Below are 20,086 nucleotides of genomic sequence, written 5' to 3' on the forward strand. Positions count from 1 at the left end.
AAATAAGTAAACACTTGTAGAACGTAACAATATGATATATTATTAACAAAACGTAAGTATTTACAATTCAACAAGATTACATTTCAACACCGTGATGACTAGATTCATTTTGTATGTTTGAGCACAACATTTCCCGCACATTCTCCATATAATTCATTAAACTAACTGCCGTAGCTTATTAATAAGTAGTAACAAATTAAGTTCGCATGGAAACCCGCTGGTTTCTTCGTTCGATATACTTAATATAATTATAATGATACCATACGTAATAAATATAAGATAAAAAACAACAAACGGGAAATTAACATTCCAAAAATATTACATTATCTCCCAATAAACACCTTAAAAAGATAAACATATAACGAAGTAGAACAACATTAAAATTATAGAACAAATTAATAAGAATATTTTAAATTTTGTTGTGTAATATAAGTAGGGCAGGATTACAAAAATATTTAAACAAGTATCTAGCATAATAAATACTAATACAATACAAATTAATATACATATTAACAGAAGTTAATAAACTTTCTAAGATCACCCAAATAAAATAATATTTGGTGATCTTTACGTAATTGAGAACGCATCACAGATTCAAAGACTAGCATTATTATGGTTTATTTATAATCTGTATCGACGCAGTGTTTGTGTATTTTTGGCGCGTTGAAAATATAAATGTAATTTCGTAAACAAGTATTCGACTGTAATGTGTTCACGATTCATAAACATGAAATAATATGTTATTTTGACTGCAATACAGCTATAACTTCAAAAGGCAAATTACAATTTATACAATACGTAAGTAAATATCTACGTCATACAGTTGGTCTAATAATATTGTTATTTTCTTGTGAAATGATTTCATTAATTCCGCTAACGTTTAGTTGTTACTTGATAGGTATGTCAGTCATTACTGTGAGCCTAACTATACTAAGTAAGGCCTTGATTATAGTTCTAAAGGTCCAAATAAGTGTTTCGCTTGGCAGTCGTCACCATCATCACCGAGGAACTGAGCGAAGAGTTCTTGGTATCTTGATAGTGTGAGACCGCCTTTTCTTCTGTCGTCATCCTGTAAGGTAAACATGTACTTAATTGATAAGTTATGAAATTCATCTGGTGTCTATTTACATCTACTTTCTACCATTAAAGGAACTTGGGACTGTGACGGTGTGGCCATTTTCACGCAGTTAAATATTATGTACGTATACCAAAACTGGCCTATGTCCAGCAGTGGAAGTCTTAGTTAGGCGTCGAAATTAGTCCAACGGGGTAATTCTATACAAAAAAATATTCAACGACGATTTTACTATGATACTTCAAAGAGTAAAACAAGTATAGGGAAATTTTGCTTTTCTAAAAAACTACACATGTTGACATTTTACTATATGTAAGCCTACCTACAGACTATTCTAGACGTGAGTGTCACAGTTTAAATCGTAACCCGTCTGGGTAGGAATGCGGGAAATCGACCGAGTCATCAACCCGACACGTAACGTAGAATTTTCTCCAATTTTCTTAGATGCGTTACGTCACACGCCACTAAATCTCCTTTCATTGGACACCTGTAGGCGCGGCGGCATGAACAGACATCCGCCTGCCAATTTACTTGTGATCCCCGCAGTAATTGGTCTTGAAGCGTGGAAGAAGTGTTAACTAGAAGACACACAATGTAGCCACACATCACTGCCGTACGCAATGGTTGGCACACGGCCAAGAAGAAAGCTCTCTTTATTGTTTTATACGTCTTGTTGCATAATTTTATTTCTGGTTATCGCATATTACCTATGCTGTTATTTCGGTATCCTATCCGCTATATTTAATTTTCTAAAGATACAACATCATACACCAGTTCTATGTTTTGCAAAAAAATATATTTACGATGTTTTTATCGTGCAGTCGTAGACGCGTGGAGTAAGAGACACATATTATATTGTTTTTATTATAAATGTATTGACAACTTTTATGTATCACTCGTTTACGAATTGGTTCATTCATAACATTTTTTTGATCCGATCCATTAAAATGGACACTTTAAATGTTAGAGCACGCAATTTATAACTTTGGGAACTTCAAAGGATTCTGTTAAATATAGAGTTGAGTAGGCAGCAAGTACTTAGTTTCTATCATATTTATAGAAACCAATATTTTATGTAGTTGAATGGTTCTTATAAACCCGTCGACGACGTAATTGACCAGCAAGACTGCAGAAAATCGGGCAAAATAGCATAGTTACATATGGCAAAACACGTATTTAATCGTCGTTGCAAATATTGACAGGATAGAGAATAGATGGGTACACAGATAAATTAATTTAGCTAAATCTAGGCATTTAGGTAAATCGATCTGCTAAATCCACCGAAGTCTTAAGATCCATTCCACGTCCATTGGCGTCGTGCCTAACTCTGTAATGGATAGCTGCATTAGGCTTATAATGAAGATTTGTGCTCACTTAAAAACTAATTATTTACCATCTTGCCTCTATGCTCATACTGTGAATACAAAATTCATGTCATGCGTGTCAATGTCATCAATTTCCACCAGAATCTGTTGCCAGCGGCACATGGCTTGGTAATCAGTATTTCTAGAACTGCGTGTACCTATCTATACTAATGTATATTCTGACTGTGATTGGCATACGTCTTACGTACGTAGGTTACTAGTAAACGTCAAGGGATTATTTACAATTTCTGTTTAGATATTGGCAAGAGGGAATTACTGCGGAATGTAGAAGGGAAGACTCCGAAATGTACTAAATTTAGTAGAAAAAAGTACTTAAACGTAGACTTCCTGCACCTTGATCTTAACTCTAGATTCTGTATCTGTTAGTAAACTAACTATAAGAACTTTCAGCATCGATACAAAGTCATCTGCCATACTTCAGCACGAATGGGCCGGCTCGACCGGAGTGATACCACGATCTCACAGAAATCCGACGTGGAACAACACTTGCATTGTGTGAGTGAGGTTAACGGAGGCCCAATTACCCCCATCCCAATGCCCGATTCCCCAACAACACTTAAATTCATATACCGTATCCTTATAATTATTTACTTACATTGAGTAGGGAATTGAAGGCGTCGTCTATCACTTTGATGTCCTCCAATACCATCCGTTGTACACAGTCGTATCTGTACTCTTCTATACCAATAACTCCGTCCATATTTATGTCTATCATCTTGAAGTTGGTCTCTATAAAGGCTTTCATGGCCTGAGGAAAGTCCTCATATCTACGGCCCACGCAGCTGTTCTTTACTGCCTGTTTGAATTCATCCACTGTTATCATACCGTCCTGTAAAAACTTGTAATTGAGAACATGCTTGTAGCTGTCAAATTAAAAAAAGCGGGAAGCGTGTGCTTTGCTGTGCGTGTGTGTAAATAGAAAATTAGATCGAATTAATATTGATAGTAGTATTTGTTCGTGTTAATTTACTACTTGTTCTAAATACAGTTAAATTATTAATGTTTTAATTGTTTTATTTGAATTAAGATTAAATCTATAATAATTTGGTAAGTCCCTACTTTACAATTTACTACGGGAACTTGAACCTTTATACACCTGCCAATGAAGATTGGTAGGTGCATCCACGTCGTATGCCTATTAACCATTAGCCTAGGTCTCAACTTACCCAAGAGATGTACAAAAGGTCGTAAGACCTACAATGGATATCAAACACAACTGAATCATAACTAAACACTATGAACAATGTAGGCCGAAGTGTGTTATGTGGTGACTAATGTAGTGTTGTTTGGGCGATGTCAACTGGAACTCCACGGAACCAGAAATTAAAAATATATTTTTCTTCAGATAGTTAACTGAGGACAGCGTAAAAACTAAAATAACATCCAATAACTTGACCTGCTCTGTCCTTTTTCAAATCTAAAAGTTACCAATACTAAGACTACTAGATTATTTTAAATCGACTACTTGCAAGCAGACGTCCACAGAACTACAAACAGGCAGACTAATAGAATGCAGAAGTGTTCTACAATTTAAGTCTACAAAGAGTGCAGCGTTATTGCATTCGTTCACGAAGCGTTGCTGACATCGCGTAGTGTGTAATGTGTTGATAACCGACATAGTCTGGCACCTTGTCGAAGTCTGCCAGCTGCGCGATCTCCTCCCAGAGGCTCAGCATGATGTGCTGGTACTTCTGGAGGCGCGCGGCGCTGCAGTCGCCCTTGCCCTCCAGCACGCAGGTGCGCAGCGCCAGGCAGTGGAAGTCGTGCGCATCCAGGTAACCATTGTTGTCGATATCTGGAGACAGATAAATAATTTTAAATTATTTTGATTGATATGTATCTACAATTTGTGTTTTCAGTGTTGTTGCTCAAATGATTTTTAAAAGCAAGACCTAACTTACATTGGCATCAGAAAGATTTGAATGACTTAGGTATGTGTAGTAGAAGTAGTTTAATGCACTTGAGTAATTATTCAGCGGTCGTCTCAACGTGACTCCGTGATGAGGACAAGTGCGAGGTTCATGAACATTGTAACAAAACGATGTCGATCCCCAATAAGTGTCGCAACTAGTGAGCTAACGAGCCGCGGCTGCCCAGTTGGCCGCCCCTGCATGTAAACAATAGGCGACTATTAATTTAATTGCTTTACGCATGCCAAAACCCAGGGATCCTTCATTTCGCAATCATTAGCGATTTTTCAAATAGCCATCGTATTATAATTGATTTCGAAGATTGAGTGCGCGGGTGTTTGACGGACAATGTAATGTAAGTAGGTACATCAATACAATAACAGATTTAGCCAATCATAAGAATAGACTTGTTGTTAAAATAGCTAATGAAGACATCTGGGTACTGTAGCATCACGTAGGTAAACAAGATGTTTCAGTCAGCTGCTAAATTAATAATAAGGGCTACAGACAAAACAGTGTCTGGTAACTGATAGTAAACACGAGTCTTGAGGGCCATCACCTTCACATTTGAAATAGGAATATCTACTATTGAAAATTAATCCCTACCGCCGGTTATCAAAGGCCAAATAAAAAGACATGACAGATCATTGGCAATGTAACTTTTCCTAAAGGATCATGTGGTAGCAAAAATTGGAAACGAATAACAATAGATGTAACAGTAGCCAATTGAGTATATGTTCATAGAATTAATTAAGATCTCCCCAGACCAGATTCTGTCCTATAAAGAGATTTCTCAACAAGTGCTAACTGATCGGCCATTGGTATTTTAAAGGTGGGCGCAAATGATTGCTCATTGAGTACTATAACTGTCCTGAGAGATTAGTTTATAGTTTTCTGGGGTGTAGTAGTAAAGTAGTAATTGAGAAATCTTGGCAGGCTTGACACGAGTCGCCGTGAAAACATTTCGTTGTTAAAAGATTGATGACCGACTCGGTTTCATGAATTCTATGCAGGTCACTGTCATGTTTGGGTGTTTAACGATTTCATTTAACCGATTTGAAAATTAAATGTAGAAGACCAAAGAAATATATAGCAGCAGCAACAGATATACCATAGCTACATGGTGGGAAGAAGATTACAAAAAGAAGTTAGGTACCTTTCTACATATTTATATAGCTTGGTAATGTATCTCCGTTTGCAATTTTGTAGCAGTAGAGATACCTAACTAATTAAAGATTCCCCCAATTTCTGTATTTCCGTCAGCTAATTACTAATAACATACAGTCCATACTTCATGAATAGCTATGTTACCTACTGAACTACACGTATAGATACAAACATAGGTATTACCTACTGAAGATGTTCGATGTCCGGTTGTGATTAGTTTCTAGTCTGCGATAGCGGTTAGTAGTACAAAATAAACAAACGGAAAACAGTATTAGTAAAATAATTCAATAAATTTTAAAATAATGAAGGTTCACGTCACTATTCCAGAATATACTAAACCAAAATATTCTCTTGTGATGAACAAACAAATAGGCATCTCTAGTACGGGCTGATTGGAATAATGATTCACACATCTATACCTGGATTCATACAAGATATTACACTATTTGCATTCATAAAATAAGTTGCTACGGAAGCATCATTTATTCAATGTTTAATGGTTATCCCAACCAAGCAGAATGCTGAAATGCAAGCATCATTAAAAGAATAAATGGATCTGCAAATTGCTGTCTTATTGTACACTGTTATGAATGAATCAGTGTCCAAAAACTGTTATTCACATTCGTGTAAACTTGTACCTATCATAAAATATCATTGTTCTGAAAGAAGATAAATGATTTTTAAAAATAAAGACATAAAGCTGGGTCAAGTCCAACGATACAAAACAAACGACAGGTATTGTTTCAAACAAAGTTTATGTATCTAGACGTAGACGCACGTTGAAAGCGCTATAAAATCTATGAGCGATTATGATGTTTTTCACTTTGGTAAAATAATATTTCTGTGATGGATTTATTGCTTTCGACGCTCAAATACCGCTAAAATTACGAATATAATTGATTTAATAGATCCAGGAATGATTTATTAGAATTAAATTTAATTAGATGATAGTAGGTAGGTATCTAGGTATCTACCTACGCTTGCTTGATTTTCGACTATCACTTCACAGATAGCCGATGTCACAGTAGATACTCAATTCAATTGAAGCCGGTAACAAGCTTACAGTTTCACCCAGATTCTATAACACAGTATTCGTACTGAATACCTAACAAGTCTGTAATAGGTACCTTGGTATGTAAAGTTTCCTAACGCTCGGAAATTCTAGAAGGAACGCACGCTGATAGTCACCACAAACACTCACCGTAGAGGAATCGCACAACAAAAGCAACTCTGTTGTCCCACGAATAGGCCATTTTGAGTGATGAACTGTTAATGTGTTTAGATGTTGTGTCGTTGTCCGGGTTTGTATTAGCCGGGTTATAGGCGCGGCGGCGGTCGCGACTCAACTGACGGCCGCCGCCCGCGCCTCTCCGCTCCGAATAAACTAACGAAATAAAACAATATTACAAGACGACCGCGTCACCACCGACACCCTAAATATCTACGCAACGCCGTGGACAACCCGCTATACGCTTGGCAGGGACACCACGGGCCCAGTGGCCTCATCATGCAAGGTCGTGGGTTGCATTACAGCGCATCTAATTTAAACTGACTTTTATATCCACTACCGATCAACGGGTAATTATAACTGCACCAATGACTAATGAAGTCGTGAGTATCACGTTCTCAAAGGAATATCTTCATTTAAAAGCATCATTGGAATTTTAAAGCTTTTGTAATTGATTACAATACCTGCCTATTATATTGTGCTATCTATGTCATGGCGAGTATATGGTTGAGAAGTCACAAGCTTGACCGCCGAGCAAGCGGTCTCGAGTTGAATTCTTGAGTAGAACAAAATATTATCAGTTATTTCATAATGCTCAGTACTACTGAGGAATTCTATATCTTAGCAAATCTCAAATTGCCTCCTACTAAATATTACTGGGATTGGAAAAATCAAGTTTTCCGAAAAGTACCAAAACAGCGTGATCTTATCGCTATTAGGTATATTAGTTATCTACATCTGTAGTGACTGTAGGTATTCAGAGTCAGCTTTAGTCTGTAAGACCTCTGTTGCGATTATTATTTAATTACTAGCTGACCCGGCAAACTTCGTACCGCCTCAAACCTGTTTTTCTCATCTTTTATACCCGCCCTGGACATCCACAAACAATTTACGGTCATAATTTGCCAAATCAGTCCAGCGGTTCTCGAGTTTTAGCGAGACTAACGAACAGCAATTGATTTTTATATTATTTAATTATTCTTTAGGTACCACCTGAGGCATTGAATATTATAACTGTTGAAGCGAAAGAACTATCTACACAAGATTCGTAGCAATTGGCGTTCCATTGTCACTGTCTACCCCACGGGCAGTGCCGGCGTTAGGGGGCGACATGGGCCGATGGCCCAGGGCGACAAAGTCTAGGGGGCGCCAATAAAATGAAAATCTACTACTAACACTTGATATTGCTTCCCTCAAGTGGGCGCCACAATATTTTCGCCCAGGGTGTCAGTGGCCCCTACGCCGGCACTGCCCACGGGAGACAGGCGTGAGGTTATGTATCTACACTAAATATTGCTTTAGTGTGCATTTGTGCGTTTTGCAAATTTCGCGAGTGGTCGTTGCGCAACGTGCGGGTTTGATCTCCGTACGGAAAACCGTTCTTTGTGCTGTCCGTTATGCTAAGTGTGATGTGCAAAGTAGAATTTGTATCTGTAACTTGTCCGTAAATGTAGCAATGTACCCATGACACAGAAAAAATCGTAATATCAAGCAAAAATCAATCAAATCCTTAATATTGTTTTATTTTATTTTTTCATAAATAAATGTGATGATTGCCTTTATAATAATTTTATCAGCCAAAACAACATCAACGTAGGGCCTGAGCCATCGCTCCCCTATACTTATTATACTGTTTGCGTAGGACGTCGATGGGATGAATATTGAACACCGCCAAGATTTTGCGCCAGAACAGTCTTATTTTTTTTTAATAAAATAAAAAATAATAAATAGTGAAGAAATATATCCACGTTGGCAACACTTTGTAAAGTTACAGGTAATTAAATGATGAACTTAAGCATTTCAGTGTGTTCTCTATCTTTTTCATATATGCAGAAAACTCATAGAGCTGTCCTGCTTTATCGCTAATAACAATGTCAATGTCATTACCATTTGTTAATGTCATTAGTGTCATTGTCATTTGTCAATGAATTAGTCAACAATGTGATTTCGTCAACAGAGAACTTGTAATTGTGTAATTTTTTAAAGTTTCGTCTATTTCAAAGCGAAGACTGAGTAACCAGTAAACTAGTGATTGTGCTTTCACCATACTTACTACGTTTCAAAGGACAAATAACTAAAACATTAAGAATGGGTGACAAAATCTATAGTAATTTCGTGAAAGCAAGTTCACCTGAACAAGACGTAAATACTAAACAGGATATTACAATACTAAGTGGAGAAGAAGCGAGAAAACTATACCTTGAAGAGGTTAAACATGCAAAAACACCAAAAAGGCTCAAGACACACGGAATAGAAAAAAAGAAAAAGGTTATAACAGAAGAAGAAACACCACTATCAAACAAAGACTTATTTATTACAGTACAAAATAATGATGTAGACAGAGTTAAATGTGAACTAGACAGATACCCTGATAAGTTAAATATTGTTGATGAGTTTGGCTGGAGTTTACTGATGATAGCGTGCCAAGCAAACTCCGTTGATGTTGTAGAGCTATTACTGAAAAGAGGTATAGACATGTCTGTGAGAGACAAAGCTGGTAATTCCGCCCGAAGTCTAGTTATTAAGAACAAAAATTATATTTTAGCTGATATTCTATTAAGATACATACAGAAAGAAACTCCACAGAAACCAAAATCAAAACAAGCATCAGTAACAGTCAAATTGAAAGAAGAATACTTCTGTGAGGCTTGTAATAAAACATTTCCTGATAGAGAGGAACATTTGTCATCAACAGTACACAATATAGCAGCTAGCAGAGGGAAGAAAATACCAGCTTGTTATGCATTACCAGAGACAAACAGAGGATATCAGTTGATGCTAAAAGGAGGTTGGGATAAACAGTCCGGTCTGGGCAAAGATGGATCTGGCAAACGTTATCCTATTAAAACAGTTCAAAAGAAGGACAGGAAAGGCCTTGGGCATGCCAAACAGAAACCCGTTGACAAACCACAAGACAATGTTAAACATAAAAATAGAATAAAGTTGGCAAGAGACCATCGGAGTGACAAATCATTCGAAATAAAGTTTAGACGGGAATTTTACTGAAATATGTTGTTTTATTTTCTTTTATGGTAATGATAACAATAGTATATGTGTTATTACAAAATATGTATGTACAAATAAATAAGTTGTGAGGTTGACATTTAAAATATTAAGACTGTAAAGATTGATAAGATAATTCATAATCTCACATGTATTGTCACCATGGGTAATTTATTTATCTCATGCTGTTAGTTACCAGTTTTACAATATCTTAAGCACATTGTAATGATAAAAAGTGAAATAGTTATCAACAAAAACCATCCTGACCTTAAATAGTAAAGGATAGTAATTTAAAACATGTTTGCTTGAAAAAATATATTTATTACTTGCTTTGAAAGGCATTGCACATAATCTTCAAAGATATTTAACAACCAGTAATGATAATACTTAAAATATAATACATTTCTAGAAGAAGCATCATATTGGTTTTGTGCGCAACTGTATTTCAAAATCATAAAAAATATGTCATGAATTAAATTCTTTTGCTTTAGAACTTTTCAGTGATTATAATAAAAATATATCTGTTTTTATTTTCTGTATAGTACATGTTTATGACTTAAAACTTCATCTACTTTCACTTATAACTAACTATGATACAATATTATTTTGCTCTATAAACACATTTGATAGATATCAAAGGTTAGGGGCCACCCAGTTGAGGAAGTTCACAGCAAGTTCAAATCCTACAAAACATGCTGCATTGGCAGGGAAAGCTCTGAGCATGACAGGTGTCACTCCCTTGTATAGGGCAGTAGGACCTTCCCTCTCCATCAGCTGTTTGAATACATCCCTCATGCCATTAGGATATGTTCCTTCAGGAGCTGTTTGCAATCTGCTCTTCAATACATCGGCCGGCATGCCTACCAGCCAGTTAGCTATTCCAGCACAACCACCAGCAACTATTGTTGCCATCATCTTTAGTTTAGCACTGGCATCCTGAGGGACCAGAACTTCTTTGACCCATTCATAAGTCATGAAGTACATACCACTGGCAGGCACATCTCTCAGTATAGTGGCCACACTGCCCTTGTATATGCTCCTCATACCACCCTCTGCGTAAAGCTGCCTGGCACAGTCAACCATGCCTGTGTATTTTTGTGGCATATTGCCACCTTGTTGAATCTGAAGTAGACACTTGATGCGCTCCCCTGGTGCCATTATGGAAGTAGTGAAAATACCAGAGAAAGCACCAGCAGCAAACAGTTCCGGTTTTGATAAAACTTGGTCTTCGTCTTGTTTTATTAGTTTCTTACCGAGTCCGAAACCAAAGAAACTAATAGCAAAAATTGGGGCGACCCCAGTTAGAGGCGCTGACATACCCTTATACAGTCCTCGGAATCCTTCTTTTTGTATGGTCTTTTTAAAGCAGTCATATGTGCCAGAATACATGGCAATCTCCCCAGATTGAGGCAATGGCATAGTCTGTAGTCTCACTTTCACAGTGTCCATGGGATGGCCAGCTAAAACGGTGCAAACACCACCAAATCCACCACTTAAAAAGTATTTAATTGGGCTACTATTTTCAGACATTTTCGTTTCGTTTGTTCGTTCGGAGGTGAAAGGATATATAGCCTTAGGAAACTGGTTCTTAGTCGAAACACTAAATTAATTTTAATCAACAAATTGTCTGTGTTGTCTCATGTCAAAGTCCAAAATTGCGTTCCAGTTCACTCTCTCCCAATGAGCACTGATTTTGAAACATGGAGGTAGTTGGAAATATTGCTTTTTCTGTTTTAAGTTTTTAACCAAAGTGCAGTCAAGATAATATATGAATTACAACCATTTTATTTATTATTACGGTTACAGTTGTATATTTTTTAAGTTTAGTAAAACAGCGTGGCAACAGCTGAGTTGGATAAAAAGTTGTAATTTGATATCTGTCTGAGTTTGACAACATTTAAAATCTTGACATTGATGGCAGTTGTCATTCAGTTTATCAACACAACAGTGAAAAGTTTTGTTTTGTGTTGTGTGGTAGTAATACGAAATATTGGTTAGACATGTTGGCTAGATTTGCCTTACTTTTTAAGCATTCATAAAATACGAAGTTATGTTAAATTAAAACACTGATTAAAACTTCAAAAATGTCGTGTTCTAAGGAAGAAATCGAAAGAAAACGCCTGGCTGCGCTTCAGAAACGACAAAACTTGCTTGCTAACCGAAATACTCCTATAAAAACAAACCCTGCTCAAAGTGTTCAAGGCGGGAGTCCGCTACCCTCATCCTCAAATAGTGGATATAAATCATTTACTAGTTATTCAAATAGAAATCATCCTTACGCTAAGCCTAATGTTTCTGGTGGTATTCAAGAGAAAAATGTTCCTGTGGGCAAAGTGGTCAGTGGAACTGTGTACCTGATCTCAGAAGACAGGTTCGAAGTGAACCCGTCAGAGTTTTGTGCACCTCTCATTGATATATTCAAGAGTTTACCATCTAAAAGTTATGGTGAGTTTTATTTATAATTCTGTTAAAATATTCTAGTATGAATAATTCAGTCAAAGGTAATGCTAAAAAAATTATATCAAGTTTTAAATTACAAAAAAAAACAAGATCATCAATTTATTCTTCACATCATCATCATCACATTACATCAACAGCCTATAGTGACCAGTGCTGACCAAAGGCCTCTTCTTGCACTTTATTCTTATTGGAATAAAATTCATCAGTCTTGTCTAATCAAATATTAAATAATTTTAAATATTTCAGATTCAAAATCAAAGTTGTGGAATTTTTCAATCAATGATTATCAACAGCTGATGTCAAAGGTGGCCCCACTGGCTCCTCATGTAGTGTTGGGCCCAATCCCACCATATGTACTGAGGGTAAATACACTCATATTGATTCTTCAGTTTTACTAAGACTGTTGTTACTTTCAATAAATAATAAAAGTAATTTAAGTCTTAATACCAATTTCCTAAAATATTATCTGTAGATTATATTCTTTGTTGCACTTAAAGACCTACTTTAAAATTTTTATCTTTATGTATTTTATTAACTGAATATAAAAATAATAATTATATTTCATAAACACTCAGGTGCTGAGAGAAGAAGCCATGGATCCCAGTTGTGTGGATTTGACCCCCATTGAGGTCACACTAAGACACAAACTCATGCCATTCCAGGAAGAAGGAGTTAGGTTAGTTGTTTAACTATATTTGATACTAGCTACTTGCACCCGATCTGCTCGGCTCCTTTTGAAATGCGGTCAAAACCTTTTTATTATGCTGTAAGAAGACCTGGCCTCAAATTCAAATTTACAATAGTTATAATCAATAGGAGCTGGCACTGCTCAGCACCTATTGATTGTAGCATGAGCCTTCCTCTATAAATGCACTATTTAAACAAAAAGAATTATTTAAAACGGACAATCCAGTAGTTCTGGAGATGAGTGTGTTCAAACAAACAAATAAGTATTGTGTTCTTTTCATCTTGGTAAGAATATAATCTATATTTTGGAATATCTAGCTTTAAGGGTTCTGAAGTACTTTTAATGTGAATTAATTTATATTCAGATAATTTTTCTGATAGGTTTGGTATATCCCGTCGCGGTCGCTGCATGATAGCTGATGACATGGGGCTGGGTAAAACCTTTCAAGCACTTGCCATCGCCAGCTACTACAGACACAACTGGCCACTTCTCATTGTGACCACGTCTTCCATGAGGTAAGGTTCTAAGAACTGACACTATTAAGTGGATATCCACAATGTGCACCTGTTGCGGGCTATCCAACAGAAGTATGTTGAATTTAAATTCTATAAACAGTATCTCTCAAGGTATCTTGTTTTTGTAGGGTCTTTTTTGTGGTATAAGCCGTTAAACGAGTAGACGGATCACTTGATAGTAAGCAGTCGCCGCTGCCCATGGACACCAGAGGCGCAACAAGTGCGTGTGGCCTTTTGGGGTTATGAGTTTAAGAGTTGTTGGGGAATCGGGGATTGGAAAGGGGGGTATTTGGGTCTTCAGTAACTCTACACATACAACGAAACACAATGTAAGCGTGGTTTTACATCGGTTTTCTGTGAGGTCGTGGTATCACTCCGGTCGAGCCGGCCCATTCGTGACGAAGCATGGTTCCCCTTAGGATTTTTTTTATTTTGCTATTGTTGGCTTCATCTTAAAAACTAGTAAAATAAGAAATAGTACTTGAATTGTCATATTTCCAGGTTTACATGGCAGTCCAAGATCCAGGAGTTGCTGCCGTCGGTTCCCATGATGAATGTGGCCACACTCACCAGCGGGAAGGACACCCAGCTAGTTGCAGATAAACAGGTCAGTGCACTACTAGACCATGACATTTAAGTAACATAAATTATGTCACCTATCTTTTAAAAAAATGTACGTTACTAAATGATGCTATTAAAAGCGAATTTTTTTAAGTGTACAAACTAATTAGCTCAATTCAATTAAAACTAGACAGTGTTTTTTTCCATTAATAAATTATATTATATTGATTTGACGTTTTATATAAGCCAATAAGTAACATTATAACAGACACCATTATTATGTTTTTTCAGACAGAAGTGGTGATAGTGAGTTATAAGATCACCAGCATGTATACAGATCTACTGAAGAGCAAGAAGTTCGGAATTGTTATCATAGTAAGTATTACTGAAACATATCTATAAATCCATTGATAAAATTGGAGTGTATGTTTGTAACTTTTCTACCTGCCTATCCCTTCGGGGATAAAAGGCATGATGACGTTGCACTTTTTACGACATACATACTTACACAAATATATCATTATTTTCAATTTTTGTCTGTATGTCTGATTGTCTGTTCGTTCTGGCTAATCTGTGAAATGGCTGGACCGATTTTGGCGGGAATTTTATAGAGCTACCTGTAGCTTATGTACTAAGGAAAACTTTTTAATCCGTCTATTACAATATATGTATGTAGAAACATTTAATTTTATTATAAGTTTAATAAGTATGTATTATCGTATGATAATATTATCAATGCATTTCACACGATAGGAGACAGCCTTGGAATATGAAAATCCTTTCTGCAAGCCTGTGTTGATCGAGGGCACTTGATTGTTTTATCATATCAGTACTACTTACATGACATTTTATTATTTATTGCATTCTTGTTAGAACATGTTGTGACAGGCATTTTTGTTTACATGTAAACATGTAATATAGCGTAGTATCATTTTTTTTAAATGTCCGTCTGCTAGATTGTTTTAAAACGTTAAACACGTATTTCTTTTGTTACAAAATAAAATTCTTTTGACGATATATTGATTTGAAATATCGTGTGACGTCACGATTTACTACATTTTATAGAGTACCGTGACGTAACGACCTCCCACTCCTAAACTTAACTCCGTTTTATCTAAGCCTTGTATGTAACCTTATAAGCGTGCGGCTTAACCGGTTCTGCTCAGCTCCTGTTTGTTGTAGCGTGATGTTTTATACTCTATAGCCTTCCTCGATAAATGGACTATCCAACACAGAAATACTTATTCAAATCAGATCAGTAGTTTCGGAGTTTAGCGCAAACAAACACAATTCTTTAGCTTTAGAATATATAAGTATGGATTTAAAGAGACTTCATAACATTACAGGATGAATCTCACTACCTGAAGTCTCACAAGGCGCAGTGCACGATGGCGCTGGCCGGCATCACGCGGCAGTGCGCGCGCGCCGTGCTACTCAGTGGCACGCCCGCGCTCAGCCGCCCCGCCGAGCTATACACGCAGCTCGCGCTCATAGAGCCCGGGTTCTTCACCTCCTATACTGAGTATGGTAAGGTATACACACGTACATCAACAGCCTATAAGAAGACTGCTAAGCAAGCCTCTTCTCAAACGGAGAAATAAATAAATAAAATAAATAAATAAAGAATAGTCTGTCTGTCTATCCATCAGTGACGCTCGTTCCAAAGTGTAGCTTTGTATGTAGAAGAACGAGCAAGAAACTCCATTCGTTACTCTATTAATTTGTCAAAGTAATTTATGCATTAAACAATGATTATTTACAGGTAAAAGATACTGCGACGGTAAGCAGACCAACTTTGGCTGGGACATGACGGGCCAGTCGAACCTGACGGAGCTGCAGATCTTACTGCAGAAGCGGTTCCTCATCAGACGGACTAAGGAACAGGTCCTAACTAAACTGGAAGGGAAGACCAGGTACATTGGCGATTTAAATAAAATATTCATTTAAATTTGCATTGCGTGAGCCTGATTATGGCGATTTTTATTTTAAGAACATCTTGTTAGCTCACCCGTAGATAGCTAAATATAAGTCTTCTAAATATAAGTTCTGGAATGTTTATTCATATTCTAAGTACCAAAGTATGTTTGTTTATATTCTTGTCATGTCGCAGTGGAGTATTTTTATTTATATTTATAGGGTTCCGTAGCCAAATGGCAAAAAACGGAACTCTTTTAGTATGCTTCGTGTGTCTGGAGATAAGAGGCTCGAGAGCGATGATATTTGAAATTGCAACCAGAACTTTAGTTCAACACTTGCTCTTGTATCCATATGTTATTCTTATTGAAATTATTGACTTTTAATTACCTATAGTGAGACATACTAAATTAACTTAAAATCACGGTTAAGAGAAAAGCTATACTAGTTTCGAGTTACAGAGATACTCTTCATCATGTGTAGACGCAGCTTGCGCAGTAGCGGCGCCCACACAGCCTACTGTACTGCAGTCTGCAGTAAGCTGCAATAGTTAGTTATGATATTTAGTTAATTAAAACATGTACTCATTTACAGAGAGACAGTTCTCCTGGACCAATCACTGCTGGATCACAGCCAGGAGACGGAGAAGGAGTTATCAGAGGTGGCAGAGGCCTACAAGACGAGCAGGTCGTCCGACAAACACGCCGCACTCATTACTTACTTCAGCGAGTCCGCTAAGGTCAAGATACCCGCTGTATGGTGAGTATACAGTCATTTAATTATTGTACTGACATTTATTTTAAAATGGACGTCCTTTTTAAAATTTTGCGATCGTAGAATCGTAGAGAACGTACAATATACGGTAATGGGCGTCGTAGATCCGACTATGTAGAGTACTGTTTAATTGCACTGCGGTGCGATGGTCCATTTTCACTTAAAGACTCATTCATAAGACAGCACCTTGTTAGGTATACAGTGTAAACAGTGAAAAGACATCGTTACTTTCTTTCCCGAGTTCGCCCGTCGAAGGTGCAAATTGCTAGGCTTTATATGTTGTTATTGGATTGTATCTATAACGCCCATTATATCGCTCACCTAGTACTATATTGGCACATCTGCAAAAAATGAAATTAACTTTATAATATGGTTTACGTGTTTAAAAGTGCACATTTAATCTATTTATTTCCATATTCATCGAGAGTGGGGGAGTTTTCCCCTCACGCACGTAAAACAACGGTTCATTGATCAGTAAACTAAAAACTAAACAAGTCAGGAAAACTATAAAAACCGTAAATGTGCCCATATATTACTAGGTGTGCGATATCTTAAAAACATGTTATATATATTCTCCACAGTAAATACATCCGCGAGCTGGTATCGTCGGAGCCCGGCAAGTTCCTAGTGTTCGCGCACCACCGCGCGGTCATAGACGCCGTCTGCGAGACCCTGGACGAGGCCGCCGCGCCCTACATCTGCATCACTGGAGCCACGCCCGCCAACGCCAGGGCCGTGAGTATCCGGAGCTGCGGACTACCTAGCGGGTTTACCGGGGCTCCGGCTCGAAAAGCAGGAGAAGGAACGGGGTGGTTTTTAGTCAGTAAGAGTCTGACACTCCCTCTCGCCTCGCTCAGGGCGGGAGAAGTCATTGGATGATTTTCCCCCTCAAAAAAAAAAGGGCCGTGAGTATTACCGCCTGTTGTTCCAATAACAAATCATCGTCATCATCAGTCCGTGTTCGTTCAGCGCTAGACATATACCTCTCCAAATTGCAGCTTATTGATATTGTCATCAAAACTGCCTTTACATTCGGCTCAACCGCCTTAAGTTCTCGGTTGCTGCTTTATGAGATACTATAGAAAACACATTGCTTAGGTCTGCACTCCAATAGCTCAGGGGTTAGGTTAGGGTTAAGACAAAAGTACGACGAATGTTGTATTAATATATTCAGGTATATATGTATGTAGTACTCATATCATTTATGAATTCTGAAATTCTTTTGTGATTGTGTTATGGCTTCGCACCAACCAGTAGGTACATTTTTCTACACTACCCTATAGTTTATGTCAGAGAATGCCTAAAGGCATCAAGAGCACCATTAACTTGTATTTGTGTGAAGAAGATTCAATAAAAAAGTAGAAAATTAAATCATTAGGGGGCAATTCAATATTAATATTTAATTTGGTGCTGGTGAACAGTTACTAGATTCAAATTGTTTATTCGTGATCCACATAGATTTGTATCGTTCTAGAAATGTTGGCACCTGTCTACATCTCCATCACAATTCCAAAGATAAAATACAAATAGTATATTGTGGTGTCCCCAGGAGCTGGTGGACAAGTTCCAGCACAGCGGGTCGTGTCGCTGCGCCGTGCTGTCCACCACGGCGGCCAACTCCGGCATCACGCTCACTGCCGCCAGCCTCGTACTCTTCGCAGAGCTGCACTGGAACCCCGGGGTATGACTACTTAGTTTTTTTTTTTTAAACGTTGCCCCCCATTAGGATTTTGTCCTGTGTCGTGGGTGCGTTTACAAACATACAAGTTCAAATGCACATGACACCCAGACCCGAAACAACAATTTGTGGATCACACAAAGAGTTGCTCCGTGCGGGAATTGAACCCGCTACCCGTTGCGCGGCAGCCAGTTGCCAGCCACCGCACCAACCGTGCAGTCTTTTTGTTGTACAATCATATTATGGTATTACAAAACGTGACTCCTAGAAAAATATTAACCAAACATTACTATTTTTAGTAGTTCCGAGGGTGTTAATTATCTATCTATATGAAAATTATCTTAAAATTCTAAATACTGTCATGTAATTTCTCATTAAATCTCTTGATCTAGTCGGGATTAAAAATAAGTTACGTTTTTAGGATGTTCTGTAAAAGCGTGACATTTGTGTGTATGTACCTATTTTGAGTATCCCTATAATATTACACATTTTATCAACATGAACACTTTTCTAAGCGCCGTACTCAGATTCATTTAATAGTTACTTAACCCTGTTCTTATCAATTGTTTTCGGAACAAAATCGTTACTAAAGAATAATTTAAGGAATCATTAATGTCTCTGAGTACGGCAGAAAGTGTATTTAACCTTTTGAATATAATAATGGCCGTTCCAGATCCTAACCCAAGCGGAGGCGCGTGCGCACCGTATCGGTCAGTCGGGGTCCGTCCGCGTGCGGTACTTGCTGGCCGCGCGCACCGCCGACGACTACATGTGGCCCATGCTGCAGAACAAACTCAACGTACGCATTCTGAAGGCTATATATTTTATTAATAGGTCAATAGGAGCCAAGCAGAGCGGGTCAGACCGCGAGGAAGTAGCTAGTTATCAATAATAGTAATAGTAATGGTGTTTGGATGTGACAAGATGTGATCAGTATAAGATTTCATTTTCCTAACAAAGTTGATTTGTTTACAGGTTCTCAACAACGTAGGATTAAGTAGAGATACATTCGAAGATAGTACGCTAAAACATCAAGTAAGTACCTATACTTATAAATGTAAACCAAAATAATTGTCATAACCAAAATAATCGATAATTAATCAACAAACGTTAAGTTAAATCAAAGTTTAATCAATAATCGGAATCGAACAGTTATCTGACCGATTTCGATATTTGATGGTTTCAAATCTGGATAAAATTCCCTAAGAAAAGGAGGATCCTCCGACTAGGCAATGTGATCTTGCCTTGGGCTTTCTGCCAAACTGTTATCCGTGGAGTTATTCTATCCATGTTTATTCGCACGTAAAGTTCATATGTACGATGTAGCAGTTACGACGTCATCCATTGGTTTGTTCATCGATAGTCTATGTGCGACTTTTGTCACTTATCAAGTGTCGTCACTACAAAATCATTTTTAATCACCAATATTTAATTTGATTTCTTTAAATCTCTTCCAGGAATCAAAGAACAACATTTCACGGTACCTCACTCCTGCTGTGACGAAGAATAAAAACGACTATATTCCTGGTACAAATATAAGGAAGGACTCAGTGAAAGAAAAAGAAAATACGTCATCAGATCAGATGGATGCAGGGAAGCAATCCAATGATGATGTAGACAGATCCTTCCTGGATGATGATGAGGATGACGAATTGTTGGCCAACCTAGATTTATAGCTACAGTCATATTTATTTGTTTATAAAGATTTTTTGTGATATTTAGTTTGTT

The 20,086-nt window shown here is 37.4% G+C and overlaps 4 protein-coding genes across 5 annotated transcripts; 2 read left to right on the forward strand and 2 right to left on the reverse strand.

Moving 5' to 3' along the window:
• Positions 1-14: 14 nt before the first annotated feature.
• LOC118271756 (sarcoplasmic calcium-binding protein, alpha chain) lies at positions 15-6,975 on the reverse strand. 2 transcript variants are annotated; one of them, XM_035587946.2, is made up of 4 exons: positions 6,739-6,975; positions 4,089-4,255; positions 3,056-3,289; positions 15-1,069 (listed from the first exon to the last, which is right to left on the reverse strand). In XM_035587946.2, the coding sequence occupies exons 1-4, from the start codon at positions 6,788-6,790 to the stop codon at positions 947-949; spliced, it is 576 nt and encodes a 191-aa protein (XP_035443839.1). In that variant the 5' UTR covers positions 6,791-6,975; the 3' UTR covers positions 15-946. The 2 variants fall into 2 exon arrangements, with proteins under 2 accessions (XP_035443839.1, XP_035443838.1); XM_035587945.2 differs by having other exon boundaries at positions 4,077-4,255; positions 6,739-6,968.
• Positions 6,976-8,678: 1,703 nt separating this feature from the next.
• On the forward strand, positions 8,679-9,773 carry LOC118271754 (G patch domain and ankyrin repeat-containing protein 1 homolog). The gene has a single exon (XM_035587942.2). The coding sequence runs from the start codon at positions 8,854-8,856 to the stop codon at positions 9,769-9,771; it is 918 nt and encodes a 305-aa protein (XP_035443835.2). The 5' UTR covers positions 8,679-8,853; the 3' UTR covers positions 9,772-9,773.
• Positions 9,774-10,068: 295 nt separating this feature from the next.
• Positions 10,069-11,433, reverse strand: LOC118271755 (congested-like trachea protein). Its single transcript, XM_035587943.2, has one exon. It carries the CDS (start codon positions 11,296-11,298, stop codon positions 10,402-10,404), a length of 897 nt encoding a protein of 298 aa, XP_035443836.1. The 5' UTR covers positions 11,299-11,433; the 3' UTR covers positions 10,069-10,401.
• Positions 11,434-11,662: 229 nt separating this feature from the next.
• LOC118272093 (SWI/SNF-related matrix-associated actin-dependent regulator of chromatin subfamily A-like protein 1) lies at positions 11,663-20,075 on the forward strand. Its single transcript, XM_050693830.1, has 14 exons — positions 11,663-12,213; positions 12,475-12,590; positions 12,804-12,904; positions 13,297-13,431; positions 13,933-14,038; positions 14,284-14,367; positions 15,339-15,519; positions 15,755-15,905; positions 16,501-16,665; positions 17,262-17,415; positions 18,230-18,361; positions 19,032-19,157; positions 19,334-19,393; positions 19,816-20,075. Exons 1-14 carry the CDS (start codon positions 11,853-11,855, stop codon positions 20,032-20,034), a joined length of 2,091 nt encoding a protein of 696 aa, XP_050549787.1. The 5' UTR covers positions 11,663-11,852; the 3' UTR covers positions 20,035-20,075.
• The last annotated feature ends 11 nt before the right edge of the window (positions 20,076-20,086 follow it).

The sequence above is a fragment of the Spodoptera frugiperda genome, chromosome 5 (assembly GCF_023101765.2).
Source record: "Spodoptera frugiperda isolate SF20-4 chromosome 5, AGI-APGP_CSIRO_Sfru_2.0, whole genome shotgun sequence".
Taxonomy (NCBI): Eukaryota; Metazoa; Arthropoda; class Insecta; order Lepidoptera; family Noctuidae; genus Spodoptera; species Spodoptera frugiperda.